The sequence below is a fragment of the Achroia grisella genome, unplaced genomic scaffold (genome assembly GCF_030625045.1).
Source record: "Achroia grisella isolate CSIRO2021 unplaced genomic scaffold, CSIRO_AGI_Agris_v1 utg4116, whole genome shotgun sequence".
NCBI lineage: Eukaryota > Metazoa > Arthropoda > Insecta > Lepidoptera > Pyralidae > Achroia > Achroia grisella.
In genome coordinates this window covers 367,620-391,850 of record NW_026712845.1, presented here as the reverse complement: position 1 = coordinate 391,850, position 24,231 = coordinate 367,620, and the positions used below count along the sequence as shown (strand labels likewise).

The 24,231-nt window shown below is 30.1% G+C and overlaps 1 protein-coding gene across 1 annotated transcript in view; it reads right to left on the bottom strand.

Moving 5' to 3' along the window:
* The window catches only part of LOC131844667 (uncharacterized), an 87,624-nt gene extending 64,900 nt beyond the window's left edge, over positions 1-22,724 (bottom strand). The window contains exon 1 of the mRNA XM_059193604.1: positions 22,528-22,724. Within this exon, the coding sequence (XP_059049587.1) occupies positions 22,528-22,600 (73 nt within the window). The 5' untranslated portion in view covers positions 22,601-22,724. The remainder of the gene's footprint in view (positions 1-22,527) is intronic.
* Positions 22,725-24,231: the final 1,507 nt, after the last annotated feature.

The following is a 24,231-nucleotide window of genomic DNA, read 5'->3' as shown; positions in this document are numbered from 1 at the left end:
AATACAATATTTATTTTACAAAAGAGGGCCATTCGCTCCATTTATAGCATGGGTTCCATAGTCTTTGCGAGAGTGCTTTAAGGAATCAAATATCCTCACCGTTGCTTCTCAATATATTTATGAAAATATCATGTATGCCAGGAAGAATATAGACAGTTTCAAAAGAGTTAGTGATTGCACTAATAAAAGCTTACGTAACAATAACAAACTGATTTTACCTAAATGTCGTTTGGCTAAAGTTAGTAATTCGTTTTATGGCAATTGCGTAAGGTTTTACAATAAAATACCAGAGTATGTTATAAATCTGCCAGAAAAAAGATTTAAATGTCAAATAAAACAGTTCCTTTGCAAAAAAGCTTACTATAAAATTGAAGAATTCGTTAACGATAATAATGTTTTTATAGAAAAACTTTAAATCCATAGCACTGACAATATTATCTGATTACATTAATAATGAGTGCGTAGCGACTTCTATGTTGATTATCGCATGCCTCTTACTTGTTATACTGTAATATTTATATAAAAAAAAAAATCTATTAAAAAGAGCAACACACAAGTTTCTTGCTCATTCTTCTTGTGATGAATCTGCATTCCGAATGAGTGGTAGAATCAAAATATGACTATTCAAAAGTGCTTGTAATGAGTTTATTTGAATAAAGATTATTTCTATTTCTATTTCTATTTCTAATCCTGAATGCAAAGTTTCTTAGATTTTCTGTGCTATAATATGCATTTTACTTATAAATCTTTCTTTTTAATCAATCTCATGTTAAAACTGCATTAAAATCTGTTGCGCAGTTTAAAAGAATTAAGCGAACAGAGAGCGGAAGTGACTCTATTTTATAACATGTAAAGATACTCATATAGTTTCACCTACATTCGCTTTTCTTATACATATAAGAGCATTATGAGCTATTTTGGTTTAAACATAGTATTGTACACATAAATATTGTAATACCATTAAATATTGTTGAAATTAAATACTAAAAGTAATTGCAATTTTTTTATTCTACTTCAGTGCCTATAAATATATAAATTAACGCCTGATTAGTAAATGATGGAATAATATATTGAAAAACATCTATATTTATAATACCTGGACACAAAAGCAATACTAAAATGTATTTTATTTTTCCACGAATTCTGACTGGCCTGTGTGAAAGATATGCATAAAAGATAATCTCTGATGCGACGTCCGATAGGGATCAATGGAGAAGACGACATGTGCCGACCCCTAATAAAGGTGAGGCAAATGATGATACACTGTTAAAATTGAAATGGATTAATACAAATAATTAATTATAGTAATAATAACCCATATAATTGCATCCTTCACCAGCGGCATTTAGTTCCAAGCTAAGCAGAGCTTGTGTTATAGGTACTAGATAACTGATATAAGTGCTTATATACATTTTTTTGTACACATGTATATAATATAGAAAATAAACAGACGGTTACGAACAATGATACTCATGAACACAAATGTGTACACCGTGCAAGGAATGAACCCCTGAAGTCCCCATCGCAAGTAAACCGGTGGGGTAAAACGCTAGATGACCAATGCTGTATGAACCAAAAAAAACATGTAAATATCGTATAACTCACAGTATTCTTCTAAACATGGTGTCTTTACCATTAAATTTAGAACTTCTAACTACTATTTGAACATAATTATTTCATAATAAATTAATGAATTATATATGACTGTACAGTCATATTTTTTCGAAGGCCTCGGTGGTTTAGTAGTTTAGAACGCCTCCTTACTTTTGAAGGTCGCGGGTTCGATTCCTCGTTTTGATACAAAGAAGACCTCGGTACAAAGAATTTTATTCATGAGTATGATTGTTTGTATTGGTCTGGGTGTTTTCTACTTATATTATATGTATATTTACTAAAAAATAGATCTAAGTATTTACATCAATTGCCTGTTGAAGTAGGCATAACACAAGCACTGCTTAGCGTGGTACTAGATGGCGGTATTTGAATTGTCATGGGTTGTTATTATTTTATACATTCTATCGGCACGTACACACTATATAAAAACATATGTATTCCCTTCTAAGGATATATCTAATACGATTGATAACAACGATGCTAGAGGATTGTATTACGAGTATAGAGCAAAACTGCTAGCGCAGTTGTCTGCAATACTAGTAGAACAACTTGCTTTCACGTATGACTCAGACTCAAACTACAAAACTGTTTGAGTTTAACTTATGATAAGCAACGTGAACTTTATGCTTTGTGATAATACTTTAAATGAGAAAAGTGCAGTCTCTCGAATGCTATGCAAAATTGTGCAAAGGCAGATAGAAATGAATATAAAAATGAATTTATCAACTATCTAGATAAAACCTTAGTTGTAACCAACGGTTCCGCCTACGTAAAGTCAGTAAAAAATATCCCTGGACTTTGTAAAAAGTCGTCTGCGCCAGCCTCACTTATTTCAACTGGCAAGCAGCTTGCTTTGTATGATGTCTTGATTGAAGGAGAGGTAAGGCAGTGGAATGACAAGATTGCGAAGCGCATCATATTAGTCCTACGAAATGGCAAGGGCGTCACATGCTATCATATATATAAACGACGGTTACTGCTCAACATCCCCAGATAGATTTCCATTGAAATACATAAACAAAATCCTATCTCCATAAATCCTCCCATGGGTTTGGAGTGCCATCTGCACTCGCCCCGTATAGTCCGGTGAAGCTGTAAAGCCAGCTGCGGCGAACAGCTTTAAAGTAATCCAGAAAATATTATTTGTTAATCTAGTAGGTATATTGCATATTTAATACTAAACTGCCGAACTGCATATTTTGGAAAATGGATATTATTAATGGATATTATTATTTAATGGATATTATTATTATTGTTTTTTTTTTTTTGACAATTCACACTGCGCCATCTAGACCCAAGTTAAGCTAGCTAAAGCTTGTGTTATGGGTAAGATAACTGATATAAATACATAGATTTTTTATTCCATAAATACATACATAATACATAATATACATAGGACCGACATAAACAATCATTGAATACAAATGTTTGTGCCGTGCGAGGAATCGATTTCCACCATCGGATTTTACAATTTAATGGAAACTATTGAATTAGATTTCCAATATTTTACAATTTATGAGTTAATGCAGGATTAATCGTGCGATGTGATTTATTTGTGTAACGAATTAATTTCGAAATTTGATTCATTTCAGTCATTTAACCACGATTATTCATATCTATGATTTATTGGAACAAAGTTTCGCATTTATAATATTAATAGAATAGGAAGATTCTGGAACTTTTTAGTATTTTATAAAAAATATTTGAATCCCAACTCATATTGTTACAACAGTGAGTTTGTTTGCTATGCTTTTATATCTTAACGGCTTGACCAAAAATGTTGGAGATATAAAAGATTAAACGTTACTTTTTATTCTGATCATTCATATTCACATAAACAAAAGCATGGTAAAAGCATATTATGTTATCTCTGGTAAATGCAAGTTAATTCTAAACTTAAAGTCTCATTTGTATTTTGCAAAATTAACTGTACAGTCTATGAAATCTTTAAAAAGATAACTATCTAGCTGAAGCCAGACATTTTGTTTAATTTAGATGTACTTATGAAGTGTTCACGATAGCACGTGACCCTTAGGTTATGACAAGGTCGGTGAAATAAGTACCTACTGAAACAGTTTTACCACAAACAACGTTATATATTAAAGTTCCCTGTTTTTTGCTACTATACAGAATAAATGCAAATATTACACATACAAAAATCCATACAAACAATCATAGTCATGAATACAAATGTTTGTCGTGGGAGAAATATAAGTCTTTGCTAAACCGCAAAGACTTTATTATTTTTAAATGAACGTTTTCAAACGAAACAAAATTGACATAAATTCAAATATAGAAGCGGATGCTTTTCATCATCACATCAAAAGGACGTATCATTGAGATTTTAAATATAATCAAAAAGCCTTTTTGTACAGTGCTTCCTCCTCAAGCTATGAAGCCGTATAGATTCACAATTTTGTTATAATTAAATTAAATCAATATTCGATCATCATTACATAGTATAAAACAAAGTCGCGATCGCTGTCTGTCCGTCCTTATGTTTGCTTAAATCTTTAAAACTACGCAATGGATTTTGAAGCGTTTTTTATTAGTGATTCTAGAGGAAGGTTTATATATATTATACATGTATACCCGTGCGAAGCCGGGCGAGTAGCTAGTTTACTATAAATATTGTAAATGGTAAATATAAATATCTACCATTTACAATATTTGATTGTATTAACCTTATTACTATCCTATTACTTAGCAATCTATATTTAGTAACTGAGCAACCAGGCTTTGGTGATGACCACAGGTAAGATTGTTTATACTAAATATGAGTACTAATATATACATTACTATATGTGATTATTGGATTGCCTTTAATTTCTAAGTTTGCTATTAACTACACATCTATACATAAAATTATAATACAAATAAAACTTATTTATTTCCACTCTTAACGAATAATTCATTCGTTTATGTCTCAACTCAATTACTACTTTTACTGTAGTTTAAATTTGTCTCCTTGAAGTTTTAGAAACTTAGCAAACAAGCATAATGATGTACAAAGTTTGACTTATAAATTGGATATACCTAATATTTCCTGTAGAGTAATTGCAATATTTCATTTATTAAACATTTCAGAGTCTCTATTATATTATGATAAAGAAGTAATTTCCTATAAAGTACACCACTATCGATAAAAAAATTGTGAGACGTGGATATAAAACCTCAAACAAAATTGATAATTTCATAAATTTGTTCGAAATTCAAATTTATGAATAAATAAATTGGCGAACAGATAGCATAATAAATCACTTATGTAGACTTTGCAAGAAGTCACCTACTTGCTCTCTGTTTCAGCCGCCAAGCAGTTTGCTTTGTAAGTCGTGTTTCAGTTGAAGGGTTAAGATAAGACAGTGAAATGATGGACCCGGAGGCGTACACGTGTACCCACACGGTTCCACAATAGAGTTGGGCGAAATAGGTCGCCCTAGCAACGAGATGGGGCCTACACTACACCATCTACAGGGCGGGCCAATGCCGCCAGAGCAAGGGTATGCTTACGCAACCTCGTAATACCGGCAATGGCGATCGTAGGAACGCCGTGTGGTTTTATAGTGGGCAAGAATCCCACATACACTCTCTTCGCCTCTTTCTTGGCAGGTGGCAGTTTTTTGCAGACAAAAAAAAAGAAAATTGTGCAATGATAGTATAAGAGGTATGGTTTCTTAGTTCTCCGAAAATAAAAAAAAGTCTCGTCACGTCATGTATCAAAATAAAAATTAGATTCAATTTATGTATATGCTATTTTTTTAAGTAAAAGAATGTAATACAATCTATTTTTATATTGAATTACATCGCTGTCCTTTGAGTCGTTGAGCATGAAATGGTAACGAACAAATAGAGAGCGCATTTATAAAGTTATATTATTATTGCGATTACATGTGGCCAGTATAGTTCGTGGGTCAGAGTAGCCTGTTTTAATTTTTTTGTTATTTTCAAACACCATCTCTTGTAAAATTGGGAATGTAGATATATTATATATATCAAGAGATCTCTTTTAAGTAAACATAATAATATATGTGTTATATTATTAGCGTAATACGAAAACCTTTGATATCTTACTAAAATACCTTCAGACGTATCTCTATGTTAACAACAGTTCTACTCGTTATAATCTTACCTATGGCTACACTAAACACACTTGCTTGGTTGACGGACATATAATACTCTATATGTATATAGGGAATATAACACAAATTTCAATCACGACCTAATTACTATCAAATAAAATCAATTACGAAATAATCAGATAATTCTAAAGTATATAAGCCAGTACAGTTTGTGCGTTTGAGTTTTAATCCACTATAATACGGTTTTAAATTTCAGTTTTCACAGTTGTTAACATTTATTCCTATAGCTTTTTTTATTTATATAATTTAAAAACTACGACAACCGAAACAATGCAGACTAACCAAAATAGTGTAAACTATTTAAAAAAAAAACTATTTAAGATATTTTTCTATTAAAAATCCAACCATTTAATATTTAGATGCGACGAGGTTACCTCGTAACATATGTACACACATAAACGTATAATCGAATTTACAAGCATTGTCGAAATCAGATGAAAATTTGAGATATTGGTAATCCATCTTTGATCGGAAAACAATAACTTACGTCCGTGTTGCTTAATACAGCAGTATATTACCATATTCCATACCGCCAGAACAATATCGTAAATCTCGTAAACACACCTATTTGTGACGTGTTATATACAACCTAATACTTATTTCGACCTTCCCCACTGTGTCACTTCCATCACTGTCTTAACGCTGGCAGAATTCTAAAAGGACTTGCCGTCTAGAGAAACATATAGAAATACAAAATATAATATAAAAAGCATTTGTAACTGTATTTCTATATTTTATATCTTCATTCTTATGTTCTAGTACACATTTGATATTTGTATTAATTCAAAATCTTAATATGTATAATTCAAAAGATCTTTAAAGAATAATATGTATTTTATCCATTCTTTCCGGTTAATAATTTATAAAAGTAGCAGCAGAATAAAGAAAATAAAAGGAAAGTGGTATTAAAAAATGTTTATGTTATACCGATAACCTGCTATGGCTGCGCCCAGGTACATATATATGTATATACATGTATATGTTTGTATATTTACATGCCTTTACCGCGACTTCGTCTGCATTTTTGGAATAAAAGATAGCGTATATTCTTGTTCATAATTTAATATATGATAGTATTCACCACTTTATTTAGGAAAGGTAACGAACATTCAAATAGACATATTTTGGACATTATAACAAATCCAAAGACAACTTTTAGTCTATTCCACAGTAAACAAATTAAAAATAACTTCGTAGTACAAAGAAATACATCTGAAGAACAATAACTGTTGTAACTTTTATCAGAAATATTTTTATACTCTATATTTGTATTTAAGTTTAGAGTTCTATTATTTCTTGTACAATATTTGATAGAATTTATTTTTATTACCACCAAAATTTGTACCTAAATTTATAGTTCTGTTCTTCAACAATTTTTGTTTATTTCACTTCTCGACAATCTTTCAACAAATCTCCATATTCCGAGTATTTCCAATATATATATATTGCAATTTCCAACTTCATAAATATGTAAAGAGATCCAAAATTCTTACTATAACAGTATTGAGGTTAGGTATTAATAATTAATTGTTTAATTCAGTTATAGAATTTACAATCGTATATTATATACATGAAGTAGTAATTTTATTGTAAAGTGAATCAAAGCGTTTATTATTTCACGGCACACCCTTTATTTGCACAAGGCTCGCGTCACTATTTGACTTGGCCTCTACAGCCTACACATACCTACGTGACTGTTTCAAATTCAAGCCTTCTGTTTACGATTCCCTATGACGATTCAACTCAAGCATTATTTGGTTTATTTTAGATTTTATCATAACAGAATACAAAATAAATAACTCTGAACATATCCAATAGCTTTAAATAAATCTAAATTAAGATAAGTTTTCAGTTGTGTAAAGTGAAGTACGTTACATTACCTATATAAGTATTTCCTTCTAGAAGACCTGTTAACAGGACAGGACTGAACTGATGTATATTGTGACAATAAACAAAATTCATGTGTTGGTAGGCTTAAATTTCTTTTGTCTAAAAATGTTTTCACTGCAACAAAAGTACTAAATCAGTTCTTTGATCTCTACGGTCCCTACTAAAATGTACTGTGACCGAGTATATACGTATATAGCATACTTGGTATATAGGAATACGTATCTGTATACCAAATATGATAAAATCGTGAATGTTATTACATAACATTACAACGGAATGTGCTAATTAATTAATTACACATTAGCCCAACTCAAAGTCTTGTATAAAATATGTTTCTTGACATAAAATACGTTGCCTGCCTTCCAGGAAATCGCGTAAAACATAGAATTTTATTGTTATTCGAACGATCGTGGAGCTACGAGCAAATGAAAATTATGTTTATGGAGATAACTGAATATTTCATCTAATTTTTCAGGATTTGTTATACCTAATGTTTGTTATATTTAAAATTTAAAGGTAACCTAATGTTTGTTATATCAAAAATTGGTATTCCAGCAATTTCAGTAGATGCATTTAAAAAAAATGTATCTAAGTATTTATATCAGTTGTCTAGTACGCATGACACAAGCGAAACAAACAGACAATAAATGTAAAAAAAAATAGTGTATGTACCATATTTATGAATGTAGTAAAAAACGGTTATTTCAATATTACAAACAGACCCTCCAATTTTATTTATATGTGCTTTCAGCGAGATCGTATACTGTTTTTTTAGATAAATGATACCATATGTCAAATCTCTCATCGTGATATAAATGTATCTTCATGTCAAATTGCGTTACGATCCGTTCAGTCGCTTAAAAAAACGTGTAAAGGTAACAAATGTACAGACATTATTGTATTAATATTACATTAATATCACAATAATTCTAAATTTTAAAGTATATTTTGCCGGATTTAAGTGAATAATTTAATAACCAATATTTTACATATAAAAAAACGGAAAATACGATGCGAAAACTATCTGTTTATATATTTCTGTGTCAATATTACACGTAAAAATTATTGGAGTAATTACAATGGAATATTCACAGAATGTATTGTTAAATATAAGCTATAAAATTATGCAAACATGCAATATAGCGGAATGTGGCAATATAAACGAGTTAATAATTAATTGTATAAGAATGATGAATATCCCACTTACGTATAATCATATTAATTAATTTATTATTCAAACAATATAATGGTTTCATATAGATGCTTTGTTTATAAGTTACGTGTGATCACCATTAATAGTTGCGAACTAAAAATGTACATGCGTAAAAATCTCAGTCACCTTTTCTTAAATTATAACAGAAATTTCAGAATTATTTTATTAATATTAGTCAGAATCAACCACTGTCGGTAGAATCAAGTAGGTAAGTCACTTTTTCACCGTGATCGATGGTGAAACGCAAAAAGAAATGAAGTAATATACCTTACACACGGTAGCGACTTTGATCGATGCTAACTTACTGATATTTTATATATTTGGATTCATTGTTACCAGTGACATTTTGAATATTAATCTTAGATTATTTGAATACGAATATTAGCAGTGTCAATGGACTATTTTATTCCAGCCCATTTTGTTAACAACAAATTAGAGGCAAAACAAGAGTAGAACCACATAAAAAAAGACGGGCTAAGTTAGTAGAGGATGGAGTAGGCTTTTGCCAGAGGGGGCCACATAACAAGAAAAATAAATAAACCAAAAATATAATAAATACATGCTAAGAGTATGCGTTAAGAGGATTAATAAAGCTTCAATAATAGAAAAAAATAGCAGCGTCTAATATTCACAATCACATACTGCTACGGTCTGTTTAAAAAGCCTATAATTTTTCTAGATTTCTATTTTATAATATTGCTAGTCATTTTCATTGCCTTTTAAATACAGAGATTATTGTCTATCTTATCTTATTTCCTTCACACTAAACGAAGCGAGTTTGTTTATAAATATGTAAGAAGGTAACGTAACTTTAGAAGGAGGAGGTATCCTGTCCATAGATGTACGCGACGGTAAGTGGCAATTTTCTCGTGGACGAAACTAAGGCAACATGTAACACATAAGCGGTAAAGTATCGTTGTCTGAAGTTCTATGTGTCATAATGTGAATATACTTATAACTATTTTCGATAAACGACTGAGGACCATCACAATGCCATTAACATCAGAAACTGTCATTCCTGCCGAGCCACCGGCTTGCAATACACAACAAAAAAATATTAGGTGTAAATTTATATAAATTGTTTATATTCTCCTATCGTCACTTCGAATAATGTTAATGATACTTTTGTTGTCTTTTGGATAGTAGGAAGAAGATGTAGCATCGTTCGCTCATGTAGCTCACTAGTATAAAAATTGATTAATACAAACTCATTTTTTTTTAATTAGACTTTAAGCTAAAGCTATAGATGGCATATTACAATTTTTTGCTTTTTTGAACTAATCCAATATTGTACTTGGTATACAATATGTCTATTTGTGTTGCAAATAATTATGGTTGTAATGTGATATATTGTGTTTGTTATGTAATTATAGGTGTAGTTGTCATTATTATTTCTAATTTTTATTTTAAGTAGAACTGAAGCCTAGCATTGCACCGTACGCCCAAAGTCAATTCTGGTGACTTTTCTTGCTAAAACATTGTCGAATCCAGAAATCTTACACAACTGTTTTACGTAATAAAGGAACTCGTTTACATTTTATTATTTTCTGTTCACAACACAGCGCCTGACTTTTAGATCAAAAGCTCGGCCACAAAATTATTTTTAGTACACAAAAAAGTAGTAATGCTGTCTTGACTGATATTACAATAAAAACTGTGTTATTATAAGCAAATAAAATAGAAATTTAAAACTACAGAATAAATAGTAAATGAAACAGAGACGAAGACAATGAGACTGAAAGTTTGTTTAAACTGTAAGAACCCTTGGTTAAAGCGTAAATCAACGAAGAGTAGGAGTAGACTGTACCATTTTAAAGCATCAGGTTCATGTTGCCAGCAGATGCTGGTTGAAAAGATGCATGTTATATATATACCTAGCTAGCTATAAATTAATTATATAGTTATAATAGCATTGAAAGTTTTGTTACCATTCTACAAATAATAAACACTGAAGAAACAAATGTAAAATTAATGAGTTTGCATTGATAAATTACTTCACATTTTTCTCTATAATGTAACGTGTATAATGTATTTTTTGCGACAACTATTTCCCCTACCCACGAATGTTCCATTATCACATCATATCGTGTCACCGCGGTACCTACATTCAGTATATAGGGGACGGTTGTTTAAAGGTTCGCCATTCCAGAACCATTAAAAAGATTATTATATGTATCCCGGTCAAGCGGAGTAAACCCAAGATTAAATCTACCGTTATAATAAATAACTTAGTACTAGAATATTCAAATATGTAGCACACACTTAAGAGAGAAAAATAACTACCTACTCGTTTAATGCCCGCTAACGGATAAGTAGAGGACCGTTTTGTGCAATTTTTGCTACATTTACCGGATCGTAACATTTACCCGCATCTGGTTACACACATTCATCATTTAACATGGGTATTTTCGTGTTCACTTTGATTAGTTCGTTCCTTAGTAAACGTTTTGAATGGCCCTTTTGCATTTACTGAATCGTACATTTATTTGTAACTTCCAAATTACCGTGGCTCAAAGAAACTCGAAAAGGGAATATTTTAGTTTTTATTATAATTTACTTCAAATGAAACCTACAAATTGTGTAAGTAGCCATTTGATGTTATTTAAATACATTTCGATTTAATTGATAACTTTATTTCATAAAAATGTTGTTTTATTTCACAATATAGTATGACAATTTCACTTTCTTGTTTAAACGTTTTAAGACTTTAATAGAATCTCAACAAATATCTGTGTGTAATAAAAACAATAAAAAATAAGCCTGGACAATTAACTAGTCTCTCGATAAGGAGAGCTTGAGTTATGGGTACTAGACAACTGATATAAATACTATATATATATACATATTTATATATACATATTTATATATACATATTTATATACAACTATATCAACAATATATATTGTTGACCCAACTGATACAAACAGTCATACTCATGAATACAAATGATTGCACCGTGCGAGGAATCGAACCCGCGACCATCGGAAGTAAAGCAGTGTTCTAAACCGCTAGACCAACATGACTGCCAATATATCCACATAGTGTTTTATAGATTATATTAATCCTTATAATTAATTTTTTGAGAATTATAAGAAAACAATATGATCCGTTGCAATTTCTTCGAAACTGTTATCTTTATTGAGGAGGAAAATGTTTTGCTAATAACCATTTACTAACAGCGTACCGGTGCTTATAAATTTGATATTAATTTATATTTTCTTCATATATTTTATTAGGTATCAGGTATCGAGTAATTCCCTGGAGGTCATTTACATTATATCGGCGTCTTGATATGAAAAATCTATAACTTTTATATATATTTTTTTGATACGCATTAGATTGTTCTAAGGTAGATTTTGTACAGTCTTCTGCATGTACCTACCTCTAACCCTACCTATTTCTACAGATAAGTATATAACTTGAATCATCAGTTGTATATTTAGATTCAAAAGGTCAAATATGACAGTTAAATTAAGTGAATAACAATTTAATGAGAACTCAAATACACCTCATTTGTCTTTAGAAATAACATCGCTAATGGATTCCATAACTTCACATCTCGAAGTAATGTTTATAGTGCTAATCAGATATATATGACAATAAAAATAAAAAATAATAAAATATTTTGTATCGTAAAATGACAAATAATAAGCTAATATTTATTACTATCTGTAACTGACATTGCTTTGTTATTGAATCAGTGTGAAATGTATTCGCCATTTCGTTTATATCCGTCCGTCCCAGTTCAGTGATTTGTAACCTTAATCTTCCAATTCGTCGGTAAACAACTCGGGGAACAGGACATCTCCCCCTGTCCCACTCCTCTACAAGGGTTACTTTAAATTGGTTTTGTCCTATAGTTTTGGGTTTGAACTGTTATTGTTGTGGTGTCACTGAGAGCCTATAGCTTAACTACAAAACTATATATCTATCAATAGAATATTCATTTTATTGAAAAGGCTAGCACTGTATAAGGGCTTAGTTTGACGGCCTCGTGGTCTATCGGTTTAGCACACCGCCTTATATCCGATGATCACGGGTTCAATTCCCCGCAGGGCACAAATATTTGTATTCATAAGTATGATTGTTTTTATCGGTCTGGGTTTTTATCAGCTATCCAATGCCCTAACACAGCTTGTGTTATGGGTAGCTCCTGAGATTAATATTATTGTGATTTATTACTGGAATTATTATATCTCTTTTAAAGGTTATGAATTCTAATCTAGTAGACACCGAATAAGTTTGTGTGCTATATTTCCAACTAACCGTCCTATAATGGAAGAAACCAATCCGAAATAGTTTTGTCAAGGGACGGACAAATGAAAGATTTAATAATTCTCTAGAAAATGTGGGAATATCAAATGCATTTACCACAACATCAACACTAGCAAATGCAGTACAATAGTTAGGTATATCTTGACTTCTAATTAAATATCTATTTAGTCTATCTACGTATCTCATTTAAGTAGCCCTATTTATATTTTTTCATGTTATTGAAATGGCAAATAAGCTCACGATCCTGATGGTATGTGGTCACTATCACCTATATGCATGAGGATATCACGTGTAAGCAAGTTTTGAAGTGTTTCAGTGCATCGAGGCTGGAGAAGACGAGACTGATGTATCTACGCAGATGATTTGACAAGGAGTTGAACAATGAGAGGAAAACTAAAAAGTAACTGAGATCCTTATTCAAACCTAAATTTAAGTTGCATGGAAACAGATGACGCAGATGATTTGAAAAGGACTTAACAACGAGAGGCATTTTTTTATTGGGTATTTGGGCTGTTGTCAGGTGCTCTTGGACTAAGACCTGATCTATTGTGCCCTTTTTTAGAGTTTACTACCTAGACCCGTCAGGGACAAGAATCGAAGAAGGAAAAGAGGCAAAGTAAAAGGTGACTCATATCCTTATTCAAACTTAAATTTTACATAGTTAACAAACGTGCCATTGTTTGAATCCTTAAAGCACCGAGAGGTTCTGAAATATAAAGGGCGCGTGACGTCACGTCATAAGCGCGGGAATCCTAAATAGTGTGGGAACTTTCTGTAGAAATTACTTCTACAATACAAATTGTAATAAAATAAAACAAAAAGTAATTTAATGTGTATAAAATAAGCTCTGTAATGTGTCTCTATACGTATTTTAATGTCATATTGTTGTATAAAGGTCAGATCCATTACAGCTATAATCTGATAGGATTATATTGAAAAGTTGGATTTTATTTACCTACCTATCTATCTTACATTATAAAACAAATATTTCAGTTTTTTTAGTGTGTAATTGATAAATTCAAACATACTCAATGCTAGATTAGCTGCAAGTAATATGGGTTATATTTTATTTGCATATTAGAAAATAATTATTGGATATTTTTTATGTAACTATAAAGTAGACTTGATTGTAAATTACAAACTACACCTGTATGAGGTTAGAACAGGTCACTAGTAAGAAAAAAAATAACATTACATAACCTATCACCGGCATATTAACGTAAGGTCATTGTTTTGAATTTTAAAATTGCCTCGGTATATACATAGCGAAACAATTTAAAATAATGTTGTTATTGTTGTTTTTAAAATTGACATACACATGAAGCCATTGCAAGCTTTCAGTATAAGTATACATATTCGTTACAATGTTTTGGTTTCAATGAAGAAACTACTTAATTAGTGAATTAGTGAATTCTTTTTATTTTGATGACAAGATACGTCATTCGCCTCGATATATAAAAAAACTGTAAAAAACGTTAAAATTTAAAAGTAAACTGTAGTAAAAAAATATTACTGTAATAAAATGTATCTTTTTAGGTTGTTATGAGACATTACACTACCTGTAAATTTCTTCAAAGTGTAATGGACGATTGTTTTTCATGTAATATCAACAGAATTACAAATTCAGACATTCTACTAATAGCAACATTTCATGCCAATTAATTCCAAATAAGTATTTGATTTTCGCATTATGATAAAATAAATTATATAAATGTGAAATGAAATATATCATCATTCGTCATCGTTGCGATATAAAGCAGATATTATTCAATGAACACTGATCATTTTGATTGTATTGTCTTTTATTTCCTTTGTATATTTTACTGTAAAATACAAATAATGCAAAAGTGAAAACACGCAATCCAGTAATTTGTGTTTCTGTTCAAAAATCAGTACTCTCATTGCATTCCTTTATTTATATTTTCAATACTGTTTAGTTGTTTATTAGCATTTAAAACAGATTGTCATCGGTACAAGGAAGTTGTTGTACTAGATGAAATATTAAGAAGCGTAGTCAATTACATGACCACATTTTCATATCTTTGAAGTCAATATGGTCAAAAACTCTACTTCAAAAAGGTCAAAAGCAAGTGTAATATTGGAATTTTGTACAGGAATAAATTAAAAATGTTTAGTATACAATATTTTAGAGTCAGGCAGATTGGAATTCACGAGATTTGTAGTATGTCGGGTTAACAGGTTTGGCTGTTTTTCTTTATTCCTATTTATTATAGCATTGTATAAATAGTAGCCAAAGTACTGATATATTTTTTAATAAATCCTATAATTAGAATATAGAACGAAGGAAATATTAATATTACCTACTCTAAGTACTCACCTATTGCCTTCAGCTTTAGTGCTTTTAATATAGATACCTTGAGTACTTTATCGCGGTAGACTTTGTTAAAAGTCATCTGCGTTGTACCTCACTTTGACCCTCTTCAATCGACAGCTTACTCTTTAAGTTGTGTTTTGGTCATATACTGAGATTAAGCAGTGAAATTACAGGATAAGATATATTATCGAATTAAATATTATTTTGCGGATGTCTATATCATTACTCAATGGATATATATTATTTTATTCCACTACCTAATAGGACTGGCTATATAATATTCAATGTGGGGAAACATGACCACTGCTACTAGAAAAGTTACGGACTAGAAAGTTACATTATTAAGTTTATTGCAGGATGTTCAGTTTAGTAAAGTGAACATCCTTAGGTATTGAATAAAGCTCAGGTAAAGCTTGAAAATCTAGTGTTGATTATTCAGTGCCAAATTGTCGCAGTTTGATAAAATAGAGATTTCCCAAAAGAGAAGGTTGTAACGCTTCCAATACGCAGAACGCTTTGTAGCTGTGGTCAAATTTCCATACTGAATATTTGTAGTCTCACACATACTAATGGTAGCGCAATTAAACAATATAATATAAATCTACTTTGTCCATGTTCTTATTAAAATTATTTGCCGCAAACTATGACTTCCATATTTTCGCTCGATAAATAATTTACATAATCCTTCCAAATTCAATATCCAATTCTGTTTTTTAATTGTTAATCAATAATTTCAATATCTTTGTAGAATTGTTGCCAACCGTAATGCGTGAAACGACTATCACATAAATCTGCAATAAAGTAGAACAATAAAGAATTTTGGGCAATTGCCAATATGATGCGGTACCGACATAAAGAGGTCGATGGCCCGTTAGAATAAACCGTAGAATGTTTCCTACAAAACTTATATTGTTATCCGTGTAACAGATATACTCAGTCCTGTTCCAGACCACGAAGCCAAATATTTATGATTTACTAGCTGACCCGCGCAACTTTCTCTGCATCACACTTACTTAACATTAATCATTTTATTTGCTCAATAGATATGGATACGACTTACAAGGACAGTTCAAATTTTTCGTGGACAATTGCAAAGACAACAATATCATATGATAACTTTGAATTCCGTTTACATAATTCGTAATATGTAATAAGTAACATAATATCAGAATAACACATAGATATAGGTGCGATTTCATTCTCACAATATAAGATATCTTGCAATTTTTGATAACGCTTTTAATTTATCATCGACAGTGACATGCTTGGACGAGCCACCGCTGGATATAATCATGGATGTTCATAACAATAACGTGCGATAATATTATACGTTAAATTATGAATTCCATACATGTAGTTCGAAATTTAAAATTCATAATGCTGCTCATATAGCTTGATTGTACTGTGATAACTACTTTAATTATTTATATAAAGTGATGGCGCGAAACCACATATTTATAGTCTGTGGAAAACTCACGACCAAATGGGGACGCTGTTAATTAATTTTGTCAGTATTATATCCATGTATCTATGCGACAAAATTATTAAAAATTTGTAGTCATGAATGTGTTTGTCTGGGTATTTTGGATAAACAGGCATATTATTTATTTAATTACAAAAAAGAGTACAATCTCTTAGTTTGAGATTAAATTGCCCTTTATGTATTATTCTGGTAAGTATAAACATAAAAATAAATTTTAGCATTTTTTAGAATTAGTTACAGTGATTAATTCTATCATTGCCTTTTGTATGATTGGAGACCTAATAATCTTCATTTCCATATAAGATACTTGCTCCGTATGTTGTGTGATATGTTGTTTTTAGAATTTTTACTGTATATTAGGTACGTACATTAGATATGATCACGAAATATGACCTAATTAATATGCGTGGTTTTATCTGATTTTTAATATCAGTCATAAAGTAGTATACTATTACAGTAAATTAGCAGTCTGTAATTGTAATAACAGAAGTTATTATTTACTTAAATATATTTGTTCTGTGAAACTAAATTAAATTTATTTCTGAGACCACTCTCTAGAGTAAAATTTATTTTACTCGTATCTCGTAAATACGGGTATTGTGTATTCTACAATAATACGTGGCAGAAAAACTAGAGTAAGCTGACTTGGGAAATTTAAAGTTTACAATATTCTAGTGACTAATAATATAATAACTGGAATTTATACTATGTATATATCTTTTTAACAATAATGGGTATCACCTCATCACTGTAACATCATGTATCATGTGAAGTAGTTTCGCTACGTAACTAACTTGTTCCTATAGTCGTGATAATAAGTTTACAAGTGACATTTTTAAACTGTGCAATTATTTAATATAAATTTTTGTCACATGAGTTTATCATTATCGCGGATATTCAACGCGAAGTCGTAACATGGACGGGTATTACACTACAGTTATATAAAGACGTAAACATATCTAAGGGAGGTGAGTGTTGAGAGAAATATTAATAGTAATATGTAGGAATAAATCGGTAGATTGTCTAACAATATATATATATATATATATATATATATATATATATATATCCTTCAGACTGATCGAAAATAATTAGCTCCTAACTACAGTTTTGACTAGAGAGTAAAAACGTAAATATCTTTATTTATTATATTATGGAATGTCAAACAATCTGATAGTACATGCCAACCTTTACTTATATAAACGAAGAACTAGCACCACCAAAGCGTTACTATTGCGGACTTAGATGTCAAGATTCAGAAATTTAACTGCCTTATCTCAACCATCAAATGAAATATAGAACGAGATACGTTGTATAACTCCGATAGGCCTATCATGTCCCTCGTATTCACAAATAAATAATTCAATAGTGATTAAATTTCGATACCGTTGCCATTTTTGTTCATATAAACTTTATTTATGTATTATTTTCGTTAGACTTAGTTCGTGATTATTAAATATTATTAAATATATGTGAAATTTGAATAGATCCCATTTTTTAATAGATCTACAACTTACAGACCACAGAGATCATAGAGTTTAGACGAATACAATTAACTTGGAAAGAAACGGCTGAAAAAATAGCCTTAAAAAAATTTGAGAACATTAAGAAAAATTCAGAATGTTATCAATGCCGCTTATCGACGAATAAGCAAACAATAAGTAAACAGACATTGAATATTCAGAATCTAGCTAAATATCTAATGTTTGTTTACTTACCTAGTTCTACACCAATGTGTAGGATTAGATACAGCTACCTATTGAATTGTTCTTAATACGCCAATTCTATAGGTAGATAACAAAGGTTTAATATAAACAAAATTGAGTCCAACAAAGGTACTTAATATAAATGAAGGTTATATTCAACAAAAAAAGAACAATCTTGAAATTATTTGTCCCAAATCGTGTCCTGATTGATACCGGTTGATCGCCTGAGTAACACGGGAGCAAACCCTTTCTATTGAGAATTGATGTTGCGTAACATTACAAACATAATCTTCGTACAAATCCTTTGATTGAAATAAAGGAATGGTATGTATTGCTATATACACGTGGTAGTTGTATACTTGATCTTAGTGAAGCCAAAAATGGCCTTACCATTTTTGTTCATTTAGGTTTAATGAAATAAATAATTTACTCTCTTGAATTTAATTTATCATCATCATCATGAAGAGTTGATGAAGATTCATCATCTCTTCCATTTTGTGGAATGCTATCCTAACTCGACAGACGTTTTTACTTCTTTTTATACTACGATAGTGCCAAACAAGAATACGGCCCATCTAATGCTAAATGGTTACCATAGCCTATGGAGACCTGAGACACCAGGGGTGTCACGTGTTCGTTGCCCACCCTTAAGAATTTATTGTATTATATCTTATCTTGAAAAATTCCATGTCTTGTCATTGTTTCGTGAGAAAACATTAAACATTTACGTGTATTAGAAACTTAAAACATTTAACACACAAACAGGCACAAATAAAATAGTGTTTGCCTCACAATTGCTTAATTTCATTATGTATTTATTACGTAGGAAGGTAAATATATTGTAATAAATAGTACCAACATATAAGTAGAACATGCATGTTGTACACACTTAGTTATATATTATTATAGTTTTATAAGTTGTGCAAAGTAATCAAGTTAGGAACATTGTATATATGTGAATTTGAATGAAAATTAAATTTTAAAACCTATCGCCTTTCAAAAAGACAAACCTTTCAGAGAGAACTTTCTTCTTTCTAGTTGAGTTCACTGCCGAAACCTTTTAAGCATCTATCTACGACGAAGGTGAGTCTAAGTATAAAATTTTCATATGTGCTTCTTATATCAAAACCATACGTTCCTTGCACAAAGTTGCATAAATTCATGGTCACATAATATTATTACAGTAAAAATTGATACTCAAAGTCTCGAAGTTGTTGAAGCTATATATCATTTAAATTTTTAGTTTGAATATTATTAAGGTTCTATTATCAAAGACTGTAAATATTTGAGAACAAGAGTGCAGTGCAGTGTATTTCAGGCATTAGGCACTAAAATAATACTTTCCTGCAATTCTACTCGATACTAAACTTTAACTATGCCCAATTTCTCTAATTTTAGTAAAAAAGAACTAAAAATATTTTCTTCACTTTTCTAATATTATAATTATCATACAGTCAATTAAAAAGTATAGTAAAATAAATGTAATCAATGTCGATAAATTTTTATTATTTGAAAACGCAGTAGACGTGTGTGATTAATGCATTAATATTAAAAACCAACGATACATTTCTGTGGGCCCACACTGAGAAATATTTTAAAAGCATACACATATATGACGAAAGTGACCGAACCTATGCAGCTGGCAATAAACGGGTCATGCCGCAGTTACTATTCAAAAACGTATACAGTCCACGTGAAATATTCATCCCGTTTTCACCGGGTACCTGTAAATTTAAATAGGTCCTCTATTTCAAATTTCGTATACGAGTATGAACATATTTTGTAGTGAACAATAAAATAAAAGATACACTTTAAATCACTTTTTTAATTCTTCTATTTTCCGTCACTCATCGTGTCGCATTTTTCACTACTGGTATATGTATGTAAGGGAGTAATGTGAGTCAGCCCTCTCATAGGAATCCAGTGTGCATGATAAACTTGTATATGTCGTAGAAACTGTCAAAATTTGTCAGATCCATCAGTATTCTACGACTATGACGATATATATAGAACCCAAACAAATGACATTAAAAAATTTAATCCATAATAAGGATGAATAATAAATGCAAATAAGAAAGCATCACACGAGTGGACATCTGTATACACCCTAACTCTTCTCGATTTAAGCATTATAAGAATTTGTTCCTGTGTACCATTTGAAGTGTTTAATGTTTACACGTAATACTTCTTTAGCATCCGCGCTCTTAGTCCGAAGATGCAGTTCTGACCTAGTTTAGAGACTATTATTATAAATCCAATTCCAATTTACTAAATGATTAATTACAATAATGTATATTGTAATTTATATAATTAAGTATGAGCACGTATAAAAACATATATAATAGAGATGAAATCCATATGGTTTCACCTCTATATTATACATATAAATCTTCCATCAAGGATTTCTCTAAATGTTACTAAAAATCGTATGAGAATCGACAGTGCATGATTTAAAAGAAGTAAGTGAAAAAAACTGAACTGATCTAAAACACCGTTTTTGTATTATATAATTAATTATTAACTTTAGATGTCTCGATATTTTTTAATTAATAAAAAAATAGATATTTTATGGCTCTTTTATATACCTTTATGACGTTAATAAGCATTTGATTAGTGTTTAAACAGCTTGTTTCAAAAAGGTAACAATCATAATGATTCGTTTATAACACGCAATTAGCAATAAAATATGGGTAATTAAATAACGTGACTATAAGCTATTATGGTTCAAATGTTATTTATTATTGTAATCTTACAAAATATTCAGATAATGTATTTGATAACCTCAGTATGAAATATCTTCAAGTCCAGGTCAGATTACAAACAAACAAGTTAAATATTTAAGTGTATGTTTCTTTGTTTGTAATAGAAATCTTATAGAATACTTGATCGATATTAAAAACTCTTTTAGTTATAGAAAAGTATATTATTAGTGACACATAGACTATGTTCCAGAAGGGTAGTGCCGCAGAATACAATTAAACTTTTAATAATAATCTAATAAAGATTACAGAAAATTACAAATGAATATGTCGATAGGCATGAGATATGATGGTTTTCATCTATCATAGCTTCAATATAAAATACTGATTTATAGTAGAGACTAAATAAATTGGTCTGACAATAAAATCCTGTGAGGCAATGAACTGTAACGTTCACATTGCCTCGCATAAATGGGGTTCTGCTGCAATAAAAATACATAGAACAAGCTCTATTTGGGGCTAGATGGCACTGTGAGATATGCTGTTATTATTATTACATAATATTTACTATTCTCATCATCATAGAGATCTTTTTGCATTATAAGATGTACTCACATCATATAGCATGTATCATAGATACTTACATAATATTCGTAGTAAGTACGTATAGCATATAGTGTCAATATATACTATATGTACTTAAAAAAATACAACTATAAACATATTCAACAAAGAAATGTAGAAATTAAAAACAAAATTTGTTACTATTATTATTTATAATCAACTAAATTAAAAAAATATATATAATTAATTTAAATTAATCGATTATATTTATTCGTCGTAGTCGTTATTGTTTAACTTTAACAGTAAGTAAAGTTTTTGTTACGGATAATATACTTATATAAGTTTAATATTTCATAGCTGTGACAATATTTTAAAACACGTGTAAAAAGTATAACTAAACTCTATTCAATTTCAATTACTTCCAGTGATGGAAATCGCTAACTTGCAAATGTAAATTATTAAAACAAAAAGCTTCCCAAATAGATGTTCCAACACCGGAGATATTTCAAAATTAATATGAATAACGACATATTTTTTAATCAAGTCTATTAATTTGAATATATGTTATTATTATAAATACATTATAATTAAAATTAATAGAACACATACCTCGAAACATTAAAATTAATAATGATATCGTAATCCCAACTCTTTGACTAATCATATTTTCTTGAACTTTCATACAATCTCTTTTTATAACTTCAATCACAACACTAATTCATTAACCACTATTGAGAAATTTATCCATAGTAGTAAAACGACGTAACCATTCGTAGCGCGTAGCCGCGGACAAGCGTAGCACGTGTTCACTGCTCACGGATTCGTAGCGACTGATTGAAGTTCATCCAATCCCCTCCCCGTCCAAACTAAATTATTCATTTACTTGTTCTTTTGAAAAGAACCCCGCTGTGCCCGTGGTTGAGCCAGTGAAAATGTGTTTGTTTTTGTAGCATACATTCTGAACTTCTGACATGTCTTTAATAAGTGGGGTTGAAATTTTACTCGAGAGGGTTGTAACGCTAAACTTGGTAATAGCCTATCTATACAAGTATTTTGAACATCTATATGGTTTCAATATTGGTTAACTTTTCAATCAATGTTTTAAGATTGAATGAAACAATATGTTTGAAAATTATAAACAGATTTAAAAAAATGTATTCTTATTCTAATGCAAAAATATTGCAATATATCTGCAATAAGATCTATAAATTCCATTTTGTATTATTGTTATGATTTACGAATCTATCAATGCCCTAAACTAACTTCACTGAGACACATGTTAAATACTAAACCTCTATTATTTCCACGATTAAAATTATAAAATAAAATCTAGGAGAAAAAGAGAAACAGCTCAAGTAGCCCATGCTGGCAAATTGATTAGGAAATACCTACGATGGCCTTGAAGATGACACCGTGGAATAACATAATTCATTGCAAGTAATTATGGTAATATTTCGTATTAACAATCCCGTTCCACTTTAATGATGACGTTACGATATTTTTAGTACACGAACATTGCAATTTATTCTGTATCACTTGATACTTACATATATAGGTTACAACTCCTGGGGACAAACATAGCCAGCTTAGTTAGATTGGATTTATATGAATGGAATTGAATGAACTAGGTTATTATTCTACTATTTCATTAGTTATATGAAAGAAAGTCGTATTTACCCTAAATATACTTCTTTATATTTTTATATATCACTATATATTACATTAAATTTTGCAAATACTGAATAAACTTTTAGAGCCTTCAATTATTTAAGTAAAAGGATTATAAAGTTATTTACTCTTAGATTAAAACTTTCTTATTTAGGATTGTATCAGAAAAACATTTTGCTTTTAAGGATGTTTAAGTAATAAGAAAAGTAAGAGTTTGAACGTATTAAATGGAGGAGCGAAATAAAGTGATCAGGGAACCCCTCAATTTCACTGCAACTTTCACTTGTTTTTAGTAACAATTGCTGTAATAGCATTACTACGTGCCGTGACTTTATTCATAAATAAAGTGAGTACGAAAAACAGTCTAGTTTATTTAAATACATATAGATACATACTTTAATACGTATAATTAGTAAAAATAACGGGATCATACCAGATTTTATTTTTATTAAATTTCCGATATTTTGCTAGTGTTTCCACTTGTTTAGACTATAATAATGTTGAAGTAAATTACGTCTAGACAATAGTACTATTTGTATTAACAGCTTTTTTATGCTGTTAATACAAATAGTACTGCTACATATATGGATAAAGAAATATAACTATATAAATAATATAAGAAATACAAATTTCATTTAACACAAT